A 23443-nucleotide genomic window follows, 5' to 3' on the forward strand; every position below is an offset into this window, starting at 1 on the left:
CTCTTTGCATCCAAGATCTAACCCCCTCCAACAAAAAAAAAAAGCAACCCAAACAAGACAGACATTTTGGGTTTGGTGTTCCAAGTTGGGCAGCTTTAAAGTACTTTGGAAATCCAGAATGACTAAGAGGTGCTTCCAGAGTAGCTGTGTCCACCAGGGTTTTAAGCTCAGGGAAAAAATGTCCCTAACATGGGGACCAAAGTCGAATTTACCCTTTAAAAAGGCAATACATAAGTGACAGTATGACACAAACAGAACCAAGATTCAGTGGCACCTGGGGCATACTAAGCTACCCGCTTCTGGTCAGGCAGCCTCAAGACTAAACTCCACCACAAGTGACCTTTAGGGGAGCAAAGAACCACACTGGAAAGACAGACCCAAGCCACCAGAAGAGTCTCTAACCATCTCCCCCCTGTACCGCTTCAGCAGCTCTCAACTGGGTCACATTAAGGTAGAGCATCTATGAGAACATCTCTTTGCCAATCCTTTTTGAAGACATGGCCTCGCCCGGCTTTGGCACATCTACAAGCAAATATTTGCAAGCTGCACTTCACTATTTATAACCCACAAACACTCTGGGATTTTGTCATTCCTACAACAAACGCCCCACCGCAAGATGGGCAAGGAGTGGCGTGAAGGTCTGTAGCGAGGCTGGAGCTCACCCATGCACCAAAGATGAGCTCTTGCATGGGCAACAGGTATGCACCCAAACCGGCAGGAAATCGCAAGAGCAAGAAGGGGAAACAGCTCTGTGCTGTTTTTGACCAGCAGTGCCATTCATCGGAAGAAGGCTGCCCATGCTACTGCTAACGCGTTTGACAATATTCCCCCAGCCTGCACCAACATCGCCTGGCAACCCCCCTCTGCCACTGTCCTAATCACTCATGCTGAAGTGTATGGGAATGTTACAGCCTTAATTGAGTGCGTTCACTCGGAAAGGAGCAGCCCGCACGCTTTCTTCTGCGGTTGCACCCTTTGCTGTCCTGGCAGAATTCAGAGCGCAGACAGTTAAAAGTGGCCTGATAAATGGGGATGCTCATTAGTAAACCCTGCTGTAAGGGCCACAGGATGCCCAATAAAAACCAAAGCGACAACAAGGTTATCTGGCTGCTACAGGCAAGAGGGTGCACCAGTGGGACAAGAGCAAAAATACCAAATCTCTTCATATCAATTCACTTCAAGTCCCCCCGTGCTCGGAATCGCTGCCCGTGCCGACAACCCACTGCCCACGGGGCACAGCAGAGCTGAGCAAGTTGTAAAACGCATCTATTTACTTGAAAGCCTACACAACAGCCAGCCTGGCCTGGGGAGATGTCCCCACTGACAGGTTCAGGTTACTGCAAAGCCCCGTGCCTCATCTCCAAGGCTTCTCGTCACATGGTCGCTTTGGATGTGGTCTCCTTTGTCCTGCAAACAAAAACCAACTGCAGAGAGCCTCTTGACCTGGGGCTCATGTACCTTCCTTTGCAGGTACGCCACAGCCACCCAGGCATGCTGGAAAAGTACCACAGCCAATCCAAGCCTCCAAAATCTAGCCCATCCAATCAGCCACCAACTTCAGGCTCAGACACAGCAACGTCCACATCATTTCTAAACCATCTTTTCCAGCTCTTTCACAGCCATTAAGAAATAGACCTTCAACCAAAAAGGGCTTGGTTTTTTTAAAAAAAAGGAAAAAAAGAGAGAGAGAGAAAGAGACTGCAATGCAGTCTTAATGTAATGAAGTACCTTTATATTGATATTTTTGAGACACGAATACTGGCTAGCCAGAGCAAGCATCTAAGTGCACGCTGTCTCCAATGAACACTTAGATTTTTCCTGGGCTGGAGACCCAACATTTTGAAGAATTTCCCCCTGTTCGCGTTCAGACACTGAGCGCACACACTTGTGCGACGAAGTTTGTAAATGAGGTCTGTCCTCAGTGTGGAAAACATCATCACTGCTCCCCACAGCACCGCTATCGCAGGGCTTCTGTTGTCCACAGCTCGGCAAAACGACTTAATTCCACCAAGGGTCTGAATGTGCCCTTAAGTACTTAAGATAAGTATCTGAAGTCATTTACATAATTGCAACATTATGAAATACTCTTCAACCCAGTCAGAACACTGCTGGTTAAAAAAAAAAGCTGTCACCAGTTGGCTACACGCTTGCTTTCAGCGCTGAAGAAGTTTGATCTCTCCAACCCTGCAATTAGCACAAGGATTAAAAATTGTTACTCACATAATCATGAAAGGCTTTTGCTTCACTTGAATGTTCACAAGTATCTCGCCTTTCAGGAGCTGCACAGTAAAGGTCCCAAAATACGCTGCATGGCAGGGAAAAGAAAAAACAACAAAACAGGATCCAGTTACTAATTATGACTTGCATAAGTAACAGCACATGTACAATACCATAGTACAAACTTAGCCGACAGCTCGCTCAAGGTGAGCGGCTTTCCACCTCATTTGGCGTGTGGTTAAGGAGTGAATTTAAGGTCCGTCAAGACCACGTATCCAATTTTATCACCCTTTAAACCTTCTAGTAACAACTCCAACAAAGAGATCTCGAGCCAGGTAATTTTAAGAGCCGAAGGGACCTTTTAAACACGTAGGTGACAATTACAGCGAGCTGACAATCTGCTGGATGGGAAGAAGTAACTCGGGGACTTCTAAAACTTCAGTGGAAGGGCTTATCAGCCCTGTCACCCTCCGATGTCTTTCCCTCAACTCCCAAACTGTCTAAATCAACCAAGAAAAAAAGCTGGCCAGCAGGCAGCTATTTCAGCTCTAGGCTCCAGGAGCGCGCATCTCTACTCCTCTTAGTATTCAAACTTTGGGAGATCCCTCTGCAAGACTTCCATGGGGCGTTTCAACTTCTACCGCTCATCAGCTGAACCCGAGCATGCTGCAACAACCCGAAGAGCTCCCTTACCGGAAGGGCAAGCCCGCTCCAGAAATGTCACCACAAACTCTTCTCGTGTGAACTACGCGTGCACCCATCCGCGCAAGACTTCCAGCCGTTGCCTAAACCTCTCAGAAGATGGCCCCTCGGACTGCTCCCTCCAAGGCAGAGCATTAGCCACCACAGCATGAAGGTGCTGACTCACTGTTTCCTGCGGACTCATTGTTCTGCCCGGCACTAGTTGCATGGCAGCGTGCCACGCTGCCAGGTGACAGACTAGTGCCAGGTCCACACTGAATACACTTCCCCAGCTGAGCAACGCTGGATTTTGCACCAACAAAACGCGCCCGGTGCGGAGCGCGGCCGCACCAGCCAAACGTGCCTTACGTGGGACAGCAAAACAGGCTGCGCCGGTCAAAGCGCAGCGGTACCAGTAGCACCCTGTCTACACACACTTCACACCTCCGAACAGCCTGGCCAAGCTAGCAGCAGATGTTAGCAGCACAGACCTTGCCCGAAGAAGGCTGGATGATAATCCAGTGCACCTCAGTATACATATGGCAGCAGGCAGAGTTCACTTTTGCAGGCTCTGAAATGGACCGCGGATCCTATCCAATAGCATGGTAAAAGGCTGGCCGGTTTGCTTCTCCTACTCTAAATGCAGAAGAAAACAAGCCTCAATCATGTTCCCCAAACTCCTACTACTACTTCTGAACTTCATTACCCAAACTGCAGGCTTCGACAGGAAGTCAGGCTGCCTCTGCGAGCGGCCTAAGCTCCCCCCTGCCCCCTCCCCACCACCGGTCCGATCTGGAGAGAGAGACCAGCCAGCACCCTAAGCTGCCCGAGCGCGCTGCAAGCATCCTGCATGAAGTTGACAAATGCAATTAGGAACTGGTTTTCTCAGTTCGCAAGCTGATAGCAACCGGCTGCAAGAGAGCTCGCAGTCTCAGCTGCTGGCGGACCTGAGGTGCCTGCACTGGCAGAACGGGTAGGCGTGTACACTTTGGTTTCCCTCCACTTCAACAGCCTGACTCAAAACCATCTCGACCCAGGCACTATTGACTTCTTAAAAAGCCACAGCGCGCTCGCCGGCAAACGGCCAGCTCGCAAGCCTGGTGCAAACTTCAGCTAGAAGACTGGAAATCCACTCCCAGCACCTTCGGGTGCAGAATCAGAGAAACTTTGCTTTGTTCAAGGCAGATCCTCCAGGGTGGCAGGAAATGAGGGGACCCTCCAACCTGCACCCACTTTATTTATTTTTGGCAGAGGAGCTACTACAAAAAAGGACCGCTCCCGAGTTGGCACGAACACCACCCCCACCAGCTAGCACCGGATGGGAGATGGCACCCCCCCCACCCAGTAACCCGGAGGGCCAAGTCATCCCGAATCACCGCTGAGGAAGTGAGAGCTCCCTGATGCCTCTGCTTCAGCTGGTGGGGAGGAACAAACAGCTCCTCCTCCCATACCTCGCCCGCTCCACCTGAGTAAGAGCAATACTGTGTGGAAGACAGACGCAGGGTCCCCCCCCTCCCGCCCGCATCTTCCCGGGGGCCAAACAATTTCCACGCGTGCAAAAAAAAATAAAATAAAATAAAATAAATTCCCGACGGCGGCAAACCCGCCGGTCGTGCGCGCATGCAGCACACGCAGAACGTCTCTTCCTTACCAGAGGAGGCAAGGATCAAAACTTTTACCCAGGACGATGTGTTCCCTCCCGGCTCTTCCCCGCCTCGCCCCATTTCTGCGCCCCCCCACCGCCCCCCGGTATTCTCGGAAGGTGAAGCGGACAGGGAAGGCCACTTACCACCACCAGGAATGTAGAAACCCGGGAGGCTCCCCTAGCGTGATGTTTTTTTCCCATCGGATCTGCGGAGGAGAAGGCGGGCAAACGGGTCAGGCGGCCCCGCGGAGCCCCCCGAACCGCCCGGGGGCTCCGAGGCCAACCGCAATAAATGGCAAAAGGTGATAAAAATTCAAAATGGAGGCCACCGTGCCTGCTTGGGAAAACAAAGGCCATCAGGCCCGGGGAGGGGGGCCCGCCGCCCGCCCCACTCACCTCCGACAGGAAGGTCTGTGCGGATTTCTGGGCTCCGACGTGCAGCAAGTACTCGTAGACGTACAAAGCCAACCTGCAAGAGCGCAGAGACACGGGGCAGGCGCCGCTGCGGCGGGGCGGGCGTCGGGACCCCTCGGAGAGGGGGCACCGCCACCCCCCGGGAAAGTTGCTGGGAGTTGAGCGGCCCCGGCCTGCCAGGGCAGCCCCCCCCGCCCCAAGTGCCCCCACCCGGGGGTGCTGCGGGCCGGGCCCGGACAAAGCCAGGAGCGCGGACACACAAAAGGACGCCCCCCCTCCTCGCCCAGCCCCCGGGGCCCGGCCCCGCGGCGGCGCAGGGGCCGCGGGCACTTACTTCTCCCGAGCCTGCCCGTCCGACGGCACCGCCGAGCCTTTGCCTTTGGCGAACATGGTCCGCGGCGGGGAGGAGCAGCCGCAGCCGCCGCCGGCGGAGGAGGAGGACGAGGACGCGGAGGAGGAGGACGAGGAGGCGAAGGCGCCGCCGGCTCTGGCCGCTGCTCGGCCCCCGGCCCCGCTGCCCCGGCGCGGCGTGTCAGAGCCCCCGCGCCCGCCCGGCCCCCATGGCCCGGCCCGGCCCCGCCGCCCCGAGCGCCGCCGAACGTGGCTACAGCGGGCGGAACGCGGCGGGCGGCAACGTTCCACTCGGCGCCCGCGCGGCCAATCCGCGCCCGCGGGGGAGGGGCCGCCCCGCCTCCGCCCCGCCCCGCCCCGCCCCCGCCTTAAGGTGCCGCGGACGCCGGGACCCCCCCCGCGTGGGCCGGGCCGGGCCGGGCGCGCGGAAAGGGGAGCGGGGAGCAGCCGGGCGGGGACCTGGGCGCGCTGCGGGGGGCGGGGGGGAAGCGGAGGAAAGCGAGGGGGTGTCCCGGCGCTCCAGCGCTTCTCGGCCCGGCCCGCGGCTGCGGCCCCTTTAAAAGAGCCGAGCGGCGCGAGCTGCGAGCGCCCATTGGCTGCGCGGCTGGACACATCCGGGGGGGCCTTGAAACCGCCGCGCGGATCGGCGCTTTTTTTTTTTTTCTTTCCTCCCCCCCTTCGCCGCTGTTCCGGCAAACAGCCGCCCCTCCCCCCGCGCACACACCCCGCACACTCACTTGTCTTGCACTCACGGTCTCTCGCACCTCGCACGCACACTCACTCTCGCACACACCCAGTCTCACGCTTGCGCCCCCCCCACACACTCACACACCTCGCAGCCAGTCTCACAGTTATCTCACACACCCGTCTTGCATACTCTCACACATGCACACGCACCTCACACCCAGTCTTACACTTATTCTCACACACACACACACACACACACACACACACACACACACACACACACACACAATCTCACCCCCCACTGTCTTAATACTCTTACACATCCCCCACACCCCCCCTCACACTCACCCTCACACTGTCACACACACACACTCACTGTCTCACATACTCACACGTCCCCCACACTTCCCCCCCCCCCGAAGTTCCCCCTGTGCCAACATGCGCATTCAAAGTGAAGGGGGAGGGGCTTGTCCCTGCCCGCGTAGGGGCGTGCGCCCGCCTGCTGCGATCTAGGTGGCTCCCTCCCACCAGCGATGCACCCCTGAAGGCAAGGATCTTCCAAGGGGGAAAAAAATAAAGATCCAGCCCCGAGCGTTTGTGCGCCCTCCTCGACTTAAACCCGTCCCCCGTGGGGCGAGGGAGGCTGGGTGGGCAAGGTACCGCTGCGGGGGGGGCCTGCTGGGGAAACTCCCACGTTTGACAGGAGCGGGCGCGCGTGCCAGTCGTCAAAGCAGCAAGGGGGAAGGGAGGCTGGCACAAGCTACATGGAATAATATACATTATTATTATATATTATATGGGGGGGGTCCAGTCATCTTTTTGCTTGGTAGCAGGACTAACTCGGGTTCCTGGGAGCCATGGGCAATTCAGTTAGTTTGCTGCAGTTGTTGGCATGAACTTCCTCAAAGCTTTGGGCAGGAATCGCGGAGCCCAGCCAGCTGCCACTTACTAACCAGCCTTGTTTCAACAGCGTTGTCCCTACCCCTGACTTGTAAAATGGCTATTAGGATCTGGGCTGGTTGTGCCATTTGGGTGGCAAATCCCTGTGTGATTTAGTAGACGAAATCTAACTCCTCCCAAGAAAACATTTCTGCCCCCACCAGCCCAGTAGGGCATCTAAGTACAAGTCCAGCACTGTCACTTAAATTAACATATGGTAGCACTAACGCAAGCGGTGACAATTTATTCTGAAACCCCCCCCCCGCCCAGTAATCAAGGTGGACATCCATGGGTCCCCACCAAAAGCAAGTTGCCTAGGAGAGTCCTTGGAGGAGTGAAAGAGTGGCATATGTTTAGGGGCCACATCTGGTCACTTGCAGTAGGTGGGTTTATTTATGGTGCCCACAATTTATATATATATATTTTTTAAAATGTTTTTCTTTTTTTGGAGTGCATGTAGGAAACCCGCTTTGCAGCCAGTGGACTGGAGAAGCCCATGGTGAATGGTTCCCCAGCAAGCAAAACCCCACCACAGTAGTTTGGGGAGAGGCACCAGCACCAACCCAAGCAACAGGGAGACCTGAAGAGAGGCAGCAGTATTCCTCCTTCCCAGTTCGGGTCAGAGGTAGGAGCTCTTTCTCCTGCTTTCAGCAGAGGACACACTCCTGCCAGCCGCCCCCAGCCTTGGAGGCAGGAAGGAGACAGTGAGAGTGGACATTTTCCCCACCCATGGTAGGAATGTCAGTCAACAACAAGCAGCAAATGTGAAAGGCAGGAGTGGGAGGGAGGGAGAAGAGAGCCCAGTTTCTCAAACATCATCATCCTAAGTGTGATGTTTCCTCTTGAAACATTGACCCCCCTCCCCCCCCCCCCAGTTAAAACAAAGCTTTTACAAAGGAATCAACTTCAAAGACCACATAAACCTTGGAGGTAGTTCTTGGTACTCTATCTGCTCTTCTCCCTGGCGTCTGCTGGAATAAGAGCCGTCTCCCTGGCTGCCCAGCTTCTCCTACTGCTGGATGCTGCAGTGAAGTCAGAAGCCTGACTGTGACATCAGGCTGTTGCCAAGGGAATTGGAGTGATGTGCCAAATTCAACACGATGACTTCACTGCAAACCCAAGCAGATCGACTGGCTGGGTTGGGAGGGAGCCAGCCCTGGTTTCAACACCAAGATCCTCCCCAAGCCTCAGAGAGGAGGTGTGAAAAATATGAATTTATGGTTGATGTCTGTTGCACTGGGAAATCTGACCCCAGTCACCTGCAAATGCGCTTATCACAAGGGAGCTAGATACAGCTTCATGCGCAAAGCGTCCCAGGCAGTGATGGGAAAGGGCTTCAGCACATCAATCATTTCACCCTGACCCTTCATTTCCCACTGTCCCAAGTGCCTCCAAGCTGCACAAGCCAGGACCTGCTCTTTTACGGCCTGTCAGCTATCACAGAGCCCTCAGCCACACCAGGGCCTGGCAAACCTCGTGCTTTCTTTTGCATCCCTTGAGCCGCCAATTTTGTTCAGACTGAGCCACCTAATAAAAACCCCGACCTCCTGGGGGGCTGGCTCCAGGCTTTCGAGGGGGCTTTCGTGCTGGTGAAACTTCAGGGCATGGCAGGAGGAGGATGTTAATTGGCTGGCAAGCAGTCGGACTGTGCATGTGTCCAAGAGAATTGTCTGCCAGGCAGCAGCCCTCTCCCTGAGATCATTGCATTCACCCCATGTGAGGAAATGCAAGACTTTAATGTCCATTTAGACAACAGACTAGAAAAGCCTACTCTGGAGACCTGGGCTTAATGGGAAGGGTTTCCCTGGCTTGGCTTGCTACTATTTTAAATCATTCGGGGCCAGATCCCTGCCGCCTCTGGAAGCCCAACTTTCACCAGCGTCCAGCTGCTGAATTCTGAAATGGGAATTGCAGATCCCAGCAGGACGCTAGGACTCGAGGCTTACGATTTCACTTCTTGCTGCCTGGCTGCTCGGTATCTTTGCAGCACTTTGTTTTCTCCCTCCCCCTTTAGGTTCTATAGAAATAAAGCGGAGCAATGAAAAGTATTCCTTTGCAGTTCGACAGTGGGACTCAACGCCCTATTCTGGGCCTGAATTCAATCTCACGCCACTTTTTTTTTTTTTTTTTTTTTTTTTGAGGGAGGTGTCAGCACCTGACTCTTGATACAGTTGGAGAATCTGAGACAAAGGTAAGTTAAGTGGCTTGACCAAGGTCACGCAACAAGTCTGCTGCACAGCTGGAAACAAACCCCAGGAGACTGAATCCAAACACAGCCACAATCCTTGCTCTAAGCATCAGACACATTCTCTCCATGTCAAGCTTTCTCCAGCTATATTTTATAACCCTTAGCCCGTCTTCACCTTTCTGATGTCCATTTCTATGGAAACATAGGTCTAAATGGGGACTGGAAACCAGCAACTGAAACTAACAAGAACTCCTGCTTTCAGCTACAGGCTTCTGGTTACAGTTTCCACGGGAACAGATGTTGGATCAGCACAAAAAGAAGAGCTCAAAAGAGACTGCTCTTCAGCCTTCACCTCTACCTTGATTTTGATATTCAAACCTCACACTCAGAGACACAGAGCAAGCTGCCTTCAGTGCCCAGCAAGCTCCAAGCCAAGTAAAGGTTATTTTTAATAATACAATCAGTATTATAATAATTTGGGTTTTGCAGACATTAGCCCCAGTCCTGCAAATACTCATGTGCTTGAATAAACTTTGTGCTTAGAAGCAGTCTCACTGCATTTAAAAGGGTCGGGTTCAGCGCGTGTTACAATGTTCTCGGGAAGCAAGTGATACCTGAAGGCCCCAATTTGGAAGACTTTTTACCCAGGGAGGTAGCTCCATGGGCAATAATGGGATTGTTTCTGTGGGTAACTGTTTGCAGGATGAGGCTTACCCATTTTTAGAGCCTTGTATGCCAAAATCCTCTTTATAAGGCAATCCAGTTTAAACGTGCCAAGCTTTAAACAGCCCTGGCACCCTTTTTTAAGCTGAAACTTTGCCTTTAGCAAATTCAATTTAAGCACTACTACCAGCAGCACTGTTAACACGAGGCCTCCACCTCATGATTGGTTTAAGTCATTCAGTAAAATCACACACCTCGGTGCTTGCTGTTGCCTGTATATCAAACGATGGGTGCAATCTAGTTAATTTTACCTGACACCATAATATGTTGCTTCAATAAAGTACATTCCTCAGTCTGCTATGGACTTGCTACATTCAGATCTGAGAACCAATCTAGTGTAATTTAGCGCCTCAGGATCTTTATCCATAAGTGTGCAGGGTTGTTTTCAGGTAGACTCGACTTTCCTGAATGGAGTCATAGCTGACACATCACAAAGACCCATCCCAGGCAACTGAGTGGTGGGGTCAGGTAAGACCTGTCCCTTGGGCTCAGCACTCAAAGTGTCCTATCCTGGACTGCACTTCATTCCTGTGCCCACGCTAGCAGCTGGCTACATGGCAGGACAGTTCTGGGTACAGGCTGGACCGTGAACCCCAGCTCTACTGTGGAACTGCTTATGAAAGGTATCGCATGACATGGTTGCCAGCTTTATAGCCAAGACTGTCCCTTGCTGTTCTCTGTCCCTAATGCACTGAAATGTTTTCCTTTGGCAGGACTGGCCCATTTGGGTCGGGAGGGGACAGGAAGAGAAGAGACAGATGAGGTGATGTCTCTGCATTTAACTAATTTTGCTTATTGATGTTCCTAAGGTACCCAGATCTTCAGGCTATGGACAGGTGACCAAGACACCTTCTTCTTCCCTAAAAGGGAAGTGTGTTAGATCCATTGCAGTGTCTCCTCCCTGTTCCTGGTTACCAATCCCTGTTCTTGGTTTAAAGTGGTGAGCACCTTCAATACTGCAAGTGGCTTCTAGAGAATGCCCATCAGTACGGACAATAAATGAACCATGCACCCTGGGTTGTTATAGCCACAAAACTGTCCCAGTGTCACCAGCTGATCTGCTGGAGGCCTGCAGCTTGGAGATAATGAGCTTCATAAGAGGGACAGACTTCCATCTTCAGCTCCCTCTGTGCAAAAATGAAGTTTATTTCCTACCTATGGGGACTTTTTACCATCTTGTACCATCTACACTTTTCCCAGAGCCTGACGAAGGGACTTTGATCCCAAAAGCTTGCAGAAAAGGACAGTTTTCTTGCCATTTTCCAGTTGGTCTAATAAAAGGTATCATTTTGGAACCAAGAGTTCTAGGTTTTTGTATATCTTCATAAGAAGGGAATTTAACCCTGCTGCCAGCATGTCTGAGGCCATATCTAGGAAGGCTAAGCTACAGCCACTTTTCCCCCTCACTTCATCCGCATGGGAACTTGGCATGCCTTGACTTGGGTACATTGACTTCACACCTCTAGTGGATTTGCCTTGGCTTTCCCTCTTGTCTCTATCAGACAAACCGTTAATGAGGAGTGTTGCTCTTATGCTCAAAACAAATACTCCTGCCCTCACCTGTCAATCAACTGCCTCCTGCTGACATCAGCACCTTGTTAGAAACCTTTTTAAAGAAAATGCTATCAAAAAATTAGTGAAACACTGATAATAGAAAGGAGTCTCCAATTTCCTTATCTGTCTTTTACACGCCTTTGTTGTTGGAATGGTAGCGAGCCTTTCTGGTCCACTCAGCCACTGCTCTTCTACTGATGGACACAGATCATGTTTCCATGTCAAATCTTTTAGACTTAGTAGCTGTACTGGGTGTTGTCAGTCATGAAGTATGGATGACTACACAGGCTATGTGGAGAGGCAAGTCTGCAAGGACAGACTGGGCTGTCTTCAAATAGGATTATGTCTTCTCTCTCAGACTAGGGACAGACATTGCATCTATCCCTTGATAACTTGTGCCCGTGCTTGTCCCAGAACAAAAATATTCTGGGACTGACGTGTACGCACATGGCCCTTCTACTCAGGGTTTAGCGAGCAGTTGAAACCAATGCCATTTTTATGGCATTTGAATTAATGGGATCACAGGATAACTGTACCGATGTACTTTGCAATAGCCTGGAATAAAATGTTACTTCCTCTTATCTGGGAATCTTTTTGAAGAATTTATCCTGGGACAATCAACATGGGTGATTGTCTGTATGATTGCACTTTGTCCCAGAATAATATAGTTTATCCCAGAATAAATGTGACATCTGTTAGCGGCACTGGAGCTTGGAGGGGAAGGGGTGGGGGGAGATGCTTCATCTGCTCTAGGTCTTGCATGAAGTTTGGCACAGTTCTGCTCTGCCACCCATGTATCCAGGCCACTAGAGCACAGCGTGAGGCGATTTGGGTCGCAGTACCATCAGAACAGACACAAGTCACCTCCATGTTACAACAGTGTTAGATCTTGACACACCATGTTGATCTAAGGTTTCCAGCCAAGTCCTAGCTAAGACCCAGATACAGAGGTGATGGACCTGGCTAAGATCTTGCTACCCCAGGGCTGAACAGGAAATGGCAGAGATAAAAGTTCTTCAGTGGTGGCCTCTCTGTCTGCCTTTTGTTGTTGAAAATGTCAGGCCACAGATCTTATCTGATTCTAGACTGCTTCTGGATATGCAGATGGAGCCAACAGCGCTCCATGTCAGCTGTGCTTGGCTCAAAGATTGTGACCACTGCTTGCAAATGAAGACCTCACTGTGAGTAGCCACACCTTTGTCACTGCCATACACCAGTACTCATTTCATAGTCTGTCCCTGAAGATCACTCAGAAATGTCCCCTAAGGCTGAATATACTGCAGACTTGCCAGCCCTCTCGCCATGGAAATCACTGCCTCGCTCCATCTCTGGAGTGGCCCATTAGTAATACACCAGACATGGCAAACTTGCAAAAAACATTCACACCTCAGACGTGAAACTCCTTTCTCTATGGGTACAAAAAGGGATTATGCCAGAACCGTCAGCATAATGTTACAAGCAAGTCGCAAAAAGTCTATGCTGTTCCCAGTGCCTCAGGTGAATATTTCTTAAACCAATTCAGTGCGAGAAAATCCATTGTACTGGCTTCTGCATCTAGATCTCAGTCAATTGGTACATGTGGAAAATGCAGTTAGAGTGCCAATTCCAGTATTTATTCCTATGCTGCAAACATTTAATTACTACATTTAAGACTACTGTTTTACTTGTTTGCCCAGATCTGGTTCAGAACAAAACCAAACCAAACCGTTGCATGCATCTTGAAAGACAACTTCCCATTCCATTCAGAAGTTCAAAGAAAACTTGGGGAAATCCATCGAGTTACCACCCTTGCAAATCCCAGCATCAGGAAAACATGCTCACCTTGTTTGCCAGCACCAAACCACCTCATCCAGCTATACCCACTACTACAATCCCTCTTCCTGATTTAAGGTGGTGAGCACCTTCAATATTTGCAAGTGGGTTCTAGCAAAGGACCCTCAGTGGAGACGGTAAATGAGCCGTGTACCTTGGGTTGTTATAGCCACAGAACGGTCACTGTCACCAGCTGATCTGCTGGAGCCCAGCGGCTCAGAAATAATGGGCTTCATCAGAACAGGGCATTTAACCCTCACCCAGGTTTGTTGCTGGTTATATGAACCCAGCAGCTAGTCAACCTTAAAAGGAAACAGGTCAGGGTTTATTAACACACTGATTTCAGCACTTGTCTGCAGGAGGCAGGGAAGCATTTTATTTTTTTAACTATTCTAGGGGTCTGGCCTGTGTTGCATCCACCATCACCCCTTCGTCCCCCTCTGAATCAGCTCTTGCTGTTGCTGGGTACACCGGAGGATGGTCATTTCAGAGCCAGGGTATTGGAGGGACATCAGAGGGACAACGTTACTGTCTATTGTAGCCACTACCGAGCCATTCACCGACCGAGGGTGCTCCCTTTGGGCAAGGAGAAAGAGACGCTTCTGCTGAGAGAGAGGCCAGGCTTGGAGAACAATGCCCCCGCTCCCTGTGCTGAAAGATCTAGACACTTACCATGATGCCAAATGAGGCAATACTGGAAACTCCCCTGTTTGTATGCAGTCATATAGTGCTAGATTGGTACTGCAGCCTGGGTTCAACTCTTTCCACGACTCAAGCATCAGCAGCTGACAAGCATTTTGGACCAAGCTGTAACTAAAGATCGGGAGGGGACTAATTTAATAACATTTGATCATAGATGTGAAGCCTAATTAGGTAACTCTGTCAAGTTTAAACACAAGCTTAAGCAGGAAATCAGCGACAAGGGCCAGCAAGCGCATCTAGCAGTTGCTGAAGGACAGATCAAGTGTCTCACATATGGTCAAGCTCCAATGAGTCTATGAAAAATGCTACTGCCCAGTCGCCCACCCCCTCCCATCCCAGGGTTTTCCCTGTTGGGAATTTTCTGCACTTCGTTTTAAATAATTAAAGCAACAGGATCACTTAAAACGAATCGTTCCAAGCCTGTGATTCTCAACCAGGGTGTTGCAGCAACCCAGAGTGCCTCACAGTCTTTTTTAAGGATCCAGGGTGCTGTGCAATATTAGCACGGTGTGGTGTACAAACATCGACACATGACTCGCCAGAGAGAAACCTAGAGATTTCAAATAGGAACCATAGTATCAAAAATATTTCTGACCTCTTCTGATCTTTCTGAGTTCTTTGTAATGGCAGGATTGCTCCATTATTTTTCCACAACCAAAAAACAAGCTAAGAACTGGCATTTTCAGAGGGGCTCCTTGAGTCAGTGAGGGGTGAAAGTTGAGAGTTACCACTCTAATCCCTTTAGCAGCTCTTCTCTGAAGTCCTCCCTCGTGCTGGGTCTGGGCTCAGGTGTTGTTCCTCACCTCCCGCTCCACATCTACCTTTAAATTGCATGGCTTTCTCTTCTGTCCCTTATAACTATAGCCCATTGAGGCTAGGAGACTAGCACCATCACAGCAAAAACATAAAAGCACTTACCAGCTAAAAGAGAGAAAAAGAAGGGCACAGCAAGTCACAGCTGCCAATTGCAAAGCAGTTTCTTTAGGGCTGCAGGTGCTTGGCTCAGCCCAATTTGAAGGGCCAGGCACAGCATGGCATGCTGGGAAAAGGTTCCTATAGGCACAGGTGCAGCTTGCAGATTAGGATGAGTTGGGCTGTTAACTACTGGAAGTTGTAGAGGGAGGTGACAGCTCAGTGTTGGTAAGTCTTGAAATACTCTTTTCATTAAGAATTTGCTTTCTACCACTGAGAAAAGGGGATGTTGACTAGATGGACCTGTGGCCTGATCCAGTCTGGTGGCTCTCATGCTTTTATGGCAAACTCTCATGACAGACTGTTGGAAAGGAATTACCTCTATGTGTTGCATGCTGCCACCGTCACCACCACCACCACCACCACCACGTTGTATATTATTAGCTATAGCCTACACACTGTCCCATGTCAAATGCATTATCTATAGGAACTTGATTTCTTTAAGACCCTAAATACTATTAAGAGTCACAGGACTTTATCCTTTCTGGATCCAGAAAGTCCACTCTGAGAGTTGGGTGCGTTGTACTGCAGTTAAGGTGGCATCTTCTCCGAAGAACGCTAGGAGAGTCTCAGTGAGTTCCCTGAGTCCCTGAATCATCCTGGTCACCATCTGCTACCCCCTCGCTCCTCTCTCTGTATGTCCTTTTCCTTTCCCTGCAAGAAGATGAGAACGGAGCACAAGATGCCAAATGTGACTTCAAACAGTACGTTATAAAATGCTGAAATGAGTTCTTCTGACTGGTATTCCATGCCTCTGATTACGCAGGCCAGAATGTAATTAGCTTGTTTGGACGGCTGCTAAACCACCTGCCACAGGTTTTAGAATTGCAGCTACTGGAGGCTGAGTCACTTTGTGCTTAATAGTGAATGACCTCCCAGGGTACATCTCTGCCTCACATTGTGGCTTTATCTAGTGCTCCATTCCTTTGCTACAGCATCTGCTAGCCTGAGCCCTAGTATGTCAAGCTATTGTTATTTGCAATTTTTATTACAGTAGCAGCTAATGGTCCCAGCTGGGATCAGGCCTCCCTTGTTTGGAGAAACACATACTGTACTAAACTTGAAATCCTGCTCCTGAAGACTTCCCGTCTAAACAGAAAACCTAAGAAGGACAACAGTAGTGCAACTCAACTAAGGTTGCAGAGCAAGTGAGAAGCAGAGCAAGGGGAAGCCTTCAGATGGCCTGATTTATAACCTAGTGGGCTGTCCTTTAGGCCTTGCTGCATCTCAGAGCTAAGCAAGTTTGCCTGAATACTCATTCTGTTCTGATTCAGAGCCAGTCCCATGCACTCCTTGTCTATCTCCTTTACCCGTTTCATGACTGATGCTAGGGAAAGCTTATCTATGTGGCAGAGTCTTCAGGAAGTGTGGTCAACCTCAGCCAGAGCACCGTAGCTGCTCCACAAGAATGCCCCATGTGGACGCCCTTATTCCCTCCTGAGCATGCATGGATTGACCAAAACTGCAAAAAGGTACTTCTGATGTGCTAAGTAAGAGCCTCTGTGTAAGAAGATTGTGTACAACAGCTTCTCCTCTCTAGTTCTTCTGGGCTTTTCACTCCTCTAGACAAGCGTAGAGGCAGATCTCCCCTGAATTTGCAGAATGGGGAGGCCTGGGATTTGAACGCTGCAGTACCCTGCAAAAATCAGTGGGTGAAAGGCAAAGAAGAGCCCACACAGCATGGCCAAACCCAAAGGAGGGAAGCAGGCAGCACATGCCATGCTGAGAATGCGACTGGAAAGAGCATCTATCTGTCATCCTCGCCTCTCTCTCTCTCTTATTAAAGCAAGTAACAGCTTTGCAGGATCCAGTCTCAATGGCTCCCAAATCAGCCTTCTGATGGGGCAGAGCTACCTAATACAGAAAGCTTCAGGCAGTAGATGCTGCACTCATTAAAAAACACTGCCTCAGATGCCGACCACCCGAACAGCCCCTTAAAGCCTCCACTGGCTACTCGCTTTCCTTACCCACCCCTTTCTGCATCACTGTCAGCTGCTGAAAGGTTGGTGACTCAGCCTATACCTGCTTTTCCACTGCCTCTTCTCTCCCTTTTAAAGGGAGGTTTTGCCTGAGAAAAAGTAGCCCCTGAACAAGAAGGGGGGGAAGCTAAAAAAAAAAAAATTTCAGCTAGCTGAGTCATGATTGCTTCTGCAAGGCCATTCAGCTTATGAAGTGAGCAAAATGGTAGGTGCGGCATGTGAGAAACAGGAGGGATTTGAATAGCTCTTCTGCCCTGGAGTTGGGAAGCAGTAAGTACTTGTTTGGTTTATATATAGACGTGCCTTACATAAGGCTCTGGCAGGGAACCACAGAGCTCTTTGTTTAAACAGGGGAGTCCTATCCCTTTCCTGCGAGCAGGCCTGTTAGCCTTGTGATGTCTGGTGCCCTGCTGTAGTGTATCCGGAGGGCTCACCTGTCCTCCGAGCAGCAGCAGTGACAGGGATGAGAGGACCTTTCCCCCTCTGCCAGCTGCCAGAAGTGATACCTCCATGTCCGTGGTCTCAAAGCAAGCCCTGTCCCACGTAGCGCAAAGCTCCTCTGAGTCCTGTCGCGTGTTTCCTGTTATAATAAAGAAGAACTGGGGGGGGACCCTTGCTCTGTCACTGCCCCCGCACCTGCTCATGTTTGCCTAAACACTTCTGTCATCCTCTCGGCTGTGGGAGTTGAGCACTGTCCAAACACCAAGGGACCGTGCCGTACACCATCCCTTCCAGATAAGGGAAAGTTATCCCTGTCTCGGGGCTGGGGGAAGGGGCTCAGCAGTTTGTCCGGGGTCACGCTGGAAGATCTGTGGCACAGCCATTACTGCAAGGCAAGCCTCTCCGTTTTGGGCTGAGTCCATGCTGCAACTGAGAGGGGTGACTAGCTCATGGAGACCTACCTGATCTAGCTTGGGTACTAGTAGCATAGTAGGCATGGGGCATATGGGCTGCAAAACTTGACTGGGGCCCTGGGTAAATATTCAGATGACCAGTCGGAGCTGGACTCACTGTTGCTCTAGTGTTGTTGGTACAGGAACTAGCTAGTTTAAAGGTAGCGTGAGTCTATGTGGGCTGCAGGGGGCTGTTGGATGTTTGGGAGGACATGCTGTTGACCCTCTGCGCGCACCTGAGAGCGCCGCTGCTCTTGCTGCATTGACTCCCTGCCTGATATAATCCCTGAAGCGCTCTTCTTTTAAGCACAGCTGGAACAATTCCTTGGGCTTCCCTCTCTTTGGGTTGAACTGCTGGTTTGACATTGCACCAGCACTGCTAGGTGGGCAATCCCTATTGCCTGTCTACTTGTTTCTGTGGATCTTTGCACTTCTTGGTTTTGGCCAGGAAGAGAGGCACTAAGATCTCGTGTTGTCTTGAGCCTTCCTCCTCTTTGGACCAAGGAATCCCATGACCTTTTGCCCATGATGTTGTGTCCTTTGCCGTCTGTTCCAGGAGCCTGTTAAGATCTGGTGCCTCCTCGCCCTCATCCCTGCCTCGACTGGGATCATAAGCCTGCTCTGCTCTGTTTTAACAAGTAATCATCTAGTGCATTCTCTGACTGTGTAGAGCTAGTATGAGCCTGTGCCCTATGAGCTGGGTAGCAAGATGTCCTAGTTGATCCGAATTGGAAGCAGTGAGTGTGAAGTGCATGTGGACCTATTTGGGCTGCTGCAAACGTGGCTCCCAGCACACTGCTGACGCAGGGATTCAGCAGTGCAATTTGAGACTCGTTATCCGGCAGGCTTCTGGTACTGGCCTCTCTGGGTCAGATGTGGGGTGGCCAGCCTGTGGCACAAGTAGCCCAGGCAGCCTCTGTCTGCGGCATGCGGTACACGGGGGCAGGGAGCCTAAAGGAGAGCAGCAGATTGGACAGAGGAGAGGAACTGAAATAGTGCTCCAGGGAGGTTAACTTGTGGGATGCCTGCCAAAAAAGTTGGCTTCCTACTGTTCTAGACTTGTATAGTATATGAGCTACGGCTGACCCAGGACTATGACCTTGACTTCTAGCAGACTCCAGGGAGGCAGGCATCTGCAACTGCTTTCAGCCCCATATGAAAGACAGGAGTTAAACTGGCTGCATAGGCTACAGTCTCTCAAAAACAAGTGAAATATTTCCTGAGACTAACCAGATGGATGCGAAGAAGGTGGCAAAGCTGTTGGTTTCCCAACTCTTAAGATTGACCTGTTGATATGGAAGGGAGTGGCTTTACGTGAGCCTCTTAAGGGGCGTTGCCACAGGTAGGAAGGTGGTGGGGTCTGGGAAGAGCTGCTTTCTTATCTAAAGAAATGCTAATGCATATAGTACCCGAGGTATTATAAGGATGGAGGAGGCAGCGTGTGACTGAGACCCTGGACCTGTCTACACTGGATGACTGTGGGGGGGTGCTGTGATACCATGTCCCACCCCTGTTGTGTGGGTCAAGTGCTGCGCGGTGCCGGACCTTCCTGGTGCTGCTATAATGCTCACATCTGAGGCTGCGAGCCTGAGAGTGGGCTCACTTGTGGGGAAGGGGTGCCAACAAGTGGGTACATCATACTCTTTTTCAGCACTTGGAAGGCGACAGGATCTATTTTCACAGGGGTGCTCCTAGTAGGGCCTCACGCAGGGCAAGCATGTTCTGCGGGGGGTCCTGCTTGTCACCTCTTCGCTTCTATTTTAACACATCGTTATGGACTCTAAGCCATGTTATCGATTAGTTGGCAATCTCCCCTCTATCTCTGTCAGGGCAGTGTATTGGCACCCATTAGGTCTGGGCATTTCCCTGGTAAACTAGATTGATAAAGGCTTTAAAAAGGGGGTGGAAAAAACCTTGCTAGAACTCTAACAGCTGGAGTTAAAAACCTCCCTAGGTTCCTGTGTAGAGGGAGCCCGACTTTTAATCATATCCTAACTCTGATAAGGAAGTTCCTGTCTCTTCACACTTGCCTGCCTTTGTCTGGAAAATCACTTAATTTTTTTTTTTTCTGTAGTAGCTGTCTGTGTTGCTAAATTGTCCCAACTAGCCCTTAAATGATGCCCTCAGAACTGCCCCATTGATGTCTTATCCCTTCTTTAATGGGAAGGTTTTTTTTTTTTCCTCCTGTGTTTCTTTCTTCAGTTTTTTTCTATCAGGTTTCTAAAGCTAGTCAGAAAACAACAAGACCTTTCTAAAGTAGCTATTTTCCCTCCCACCCCCTTCTTTATTCCCCATCACTTCCTGAATCCGACCTAACAGGCTTTGACCCTGGCTTCTCTTCATCCTGCCAAATACCTGGCTAAAAAAAATTAGTCTAATTTCTTCAGACCCCAAGCTCTTGCTGCTTTAAAGCTCTGTAGAAAGGGATACATGCATGCAAGATCTTGCTTCAGCCCAGCATATTTTACCAGAACATCACTTGGAAAGTTCCCTGCAGCCCAAGCGCATCACTGAATTTTGCAAATATTTCTCCTTCCCCTTTTTTGGTTCTAGATTTCACCTTCCCGTTCCGCTTTACTTGCATCTTTTTGGTTTTTTTGGTCTGGCTTAAATCCTGTGTGCTAGTTCTCTCCAACCTCGGAGGTGATGGGATGGATTCAGAGCTCTATAGCTTCCCCAGAAGGAAGAAGCCTAGCCTAAGCCACAAAGGTCCATTGGCAGGAATTTCACACTTAAAACCCCTTTTGGTGGCAGACCACTCTATTTGCTCCACCTCACCAACTGGAGGAGGGTGCTGCTGCCTGGCAGCTGGCATGCGAGGATGTCCTTGCACCTTCAGAGGGCTGCCCCAGTCCGTTCAGTGGCTGGCGCCCTCCAAGAATACGCTTCATACTCGGGCTCTGCTACAGCTGTTGTGCCAATGCTGCAGTCCCGCCAGAACTACAGGGTTTCAATCGCTCCTTGAAGGCTTTGTTCACAGCTCCTGTGAAGCTCTGTACGGGGTAAGGCAGGAAGAGATGAACATAATAAACTTCTCACCAAATATCTGATGGTAGAGGGGTTGATCTGAGATCTTGGTCAAATGCAGCCTCTCTGACCGCTGGGAGTCTCTAGCTAATTCGTCAAAGCCCAGATTTTTTTTATTTTTATTTTTTTAAGGAACATTTTTTGTGTTGCAAGTCAGATCGGCCAGAATCCATTCCAAATCCGTGAGTCATTCAAGAACCAAATGCAGCCCTACTACTGGCAAACATCCTCCACCTCCACCTGGGGCTTCAGATGCTTCCAAATCCTTTGGCGGGCATCCTACGTGCAGGCCCAAGCCTGGAAGCTTGGGGTTCGGATGCCCCCGAGTTTGGCTTGCCCTCGGCTGTATGGTTGCAGGAGCAAGCTGGGGAGGAGCCTTCTGCTTCCATAAAGTCGGCCTGTAGCCAAGATCCTCCCACTGGAAGCTAGTCATTGGGAAGTTAACTATGAGGCTTTCGTAGGCAGTCCTGTCCGCAAGCAGACAAGGGTGCAACCCTCCGCTACGCAGCGCCCTTTTAATTGCATTAACCTGGTCAGGGTATTTCCCCCGCCACCATCATGGTCATGGTATTTGCTTTGCCACATAAGCCCAGATTGTCCCCTGCATGTGAAGCATGTCCAGAGCTAGCAGTTGGCTCCAAAGAACAACACGCCAGCACAGGGCAATCCTAGGAAACTTAGCCCTGGACTGCGAGCCCCACCTGGCCTCGTGCTCCCTCACCAGATCTCTGTGCGACTGATTGAATGGGTGGTGCTGGGGGAAAGGGACCTAGAGAAGAGTTGACTTTCACCTCCAAATTCATCCTGTTTTAGCTGTACCTGTGATTGGGATTGGTCTGATCTAGAGATTTCGGAAGCAATGGCGCTCTGTCCTGGTGGAGAAGCAACAGATGGGAGCAGTTTGCTGACCCATCAGCCTCACAGAAAAGGGGTGGACAGGCTTGTTCTGGAGCTTCCTGACTGGGGCTGCTGGGAGAACACAGCATCCTTTTTGCAGCAGGCTTGGAAACATGGGCTTTTATCCTTAGTGAGATGGATGAAGACAAAACCTTTTACATGGAGTTGTGCTGGAACATCTCCCTCAAGTCTGAGCTTTTTTTTTTGTTTCTCAGTCTCCATCTCCAATGCATGTTTTTATGTTATCATCTCCGATCCGAAGTGACCAGATAGCCCCGGGGGAAAAAAAACTCACTCTTCTGACAGATCTGCCAAAACTCCTCTGTATCCATGTCTTGCCTTGGTTTGGACGTAACTTCTTGGGCTGCAATGGTGGAACCAGTTTTTCCTCCAGCCTTTGGAGCAGGGCTGTGGCAGCCGGTATCTTTCACGAAATGTTTCCACCTTTCCCACTCTAAATGAAACCTCTCTCTTGTCTCTTCTCCATCCCGACACTTGATGTTGATGCTCTGCCTGCTCAAGAGTTGCTGACCCAGCACTCTCAGCATGGCTCTCTCTGTTGTGCCTCAGCATCAAGTGCATTATAATCTCATAAAAAGTGACCTAACATAGAAATGGCACTGCAAAACCCCGGGGGGGGAGGCAAGGGGACCTGTGGCTTAGCAGAAATAAATTGCTGGAATTCACCCAGCAGCAGAACCAGACTGGACCCAGGCATCCCAAGGCCTCGTCTCTATCCACTGACCATGTGCCTCCAGCCCATAGCTGGGAAGTGGTGATGCTAAAGACATGCTACTTATGGAGTCCAGTCTTCCTTGCCCCTTGTTTCAGTATAAACCTCTTCAGTGCATCTTTCATGATGTGGCTAAATAGGCTATCCATGGGTGTGCAGTCAGCCAGCCTTAGCTGTGTGCTTTGTGGGCTCTGCAAAGGTGACTGATATCATGCAGTGGAGAAAAATTCAGCCCAGCCCAGCTCTCAGCAGAGCATCCACTAGTACCTTGCCTCAGCAAGGGCTTTTCCAAGCCAAACTTTACCTTTCCTTTCCCCACATGTAAATAGCTTTTCAGTAGCACTAAAAACATCACTGTCTCTCTCTCCCCCAGCAAAAAAAAAAATTCCTAGCCATTTTTTTTGAAAGAAGGCTGAACAAAAATGAAAGTCCCCTTCAAACAGAAACCAAGCCTGTGAAACTATTAATGCGAAAGTGAAAGCACTGCAAAGTACAGGGTCCTTTTGGAAGCCAAGGGTTTGAACTGGAACGGGCTTGTATGGCAGGGTAGATTTGTACCTTGTAGACTGACTAATATAGCACAGGCTTTCATTGGCTGAAGCTCACTGCATCAGATGCTGTGAAAGGTGGAGAAAGAAATTTGAATAACAAGAGGTGAGAGGGGGCGGTGCTGGGAGAGGCAAAGAAGCAACCAGTTATCCAGAGGTGGGCAAAATACAGCCCATGGGCTGGATCAAGCCGGCCAATTGATTTGTATCTGGCCTGTGGCTGCCCCTGGGGTGCTCTGCCTGCTCTCTCCTGCACCCACTGACATCACTGCCCCATCCAATGCATACAGTTTCCCGGCGGGGCTGCCTTTAGCCCACTTGGCTGGCTGGGGTAAACTACAACTGCTTCTGCACCCCACCTCCTGGGTGAGCTCTGCTGCACGTGCCCCCTGATCCGGCTCCCAGGACCTAGCACATGGGCAGTCCCCTACACCCCCTCCCCACCCCAACATGCACACACCTTCCCTGCCCCCCTCACAAT

At 50.6% G+C, this 23443-nt stretch overlaps 1 protein-coding gene and 1 long non-coding RNA gene across 4 annotated transcripts in view; one reads left to right on the forward strand and one right to left on the reverse strand.

Moving 5' to 3' along the window:
• Window positions 1-5612, reverse strand: part of SSBP3 (single stranded DNA binding protein 3) — a 134938-nt gene extending 129326 nt beyond the window's left edge. The window contains exons 1-4 of one of the 2 annotated variants that reach the window (XM_090049399.1): window positions 5292-5612; window positions 4940-5012; window positions 4688-4749; window positions 2221-2305 (exon numbers count right to left, since the gene is read on the reverse strand). In XM_090049399.1, the coding sequence (XP_089905525.1) occupies window positions 2221-2305; window positions 4688-4749; window positions 4940-5012; window positions 5292-5347 (276 nt within the window). In that variant the 5' untranslated portion in view covers window positions 5348-5612. The remainder of the gene's footprint in view (window positions 1-2220; window positions 2306-4687; window positions 4750-4939; window positions 5013-5291) is intronic. The other variant, XM_090049400.1, reaches the window with a different exon arrangement.
• A 653-nt stretch (window positions 5613-6265) lies between these two features.
• Window positions 6266-11207, forward strand: LOC149863483 (uncharacterized). 2 transcript variants are annotated; one of them, XR_016442630.1, is made up of 4 exons: window positions 6266-7559; window positions 9076-9125; window positions 9385-9557; window positions 10655-11207. It is a non-coding gene; the product is annotated as an uncharacterized LOC149863483 (long non-coding RNA). The 2 variants fall into 2 exon arrangements; XR_016442631.1 differs by lacking the exon at window positions 9076-9125.
• Window positions 11208-23443: the final 12236 nt, after the last annotated feature.

This window comes from Crocodylus siamensis, chromosome 5 (assembly GCF_052110815.1).
Source record: "Crocodylus siamensis isolate JL-2025a chromosome 5, ASM5211081v1, whole genome shotgun sequence".
NCBI classification, from domain to species: Eukaryota; Metazoa; Chordata; order Crocodylia; family Crocodylidae; genus Crocodylus; species Crocodylus siamensis.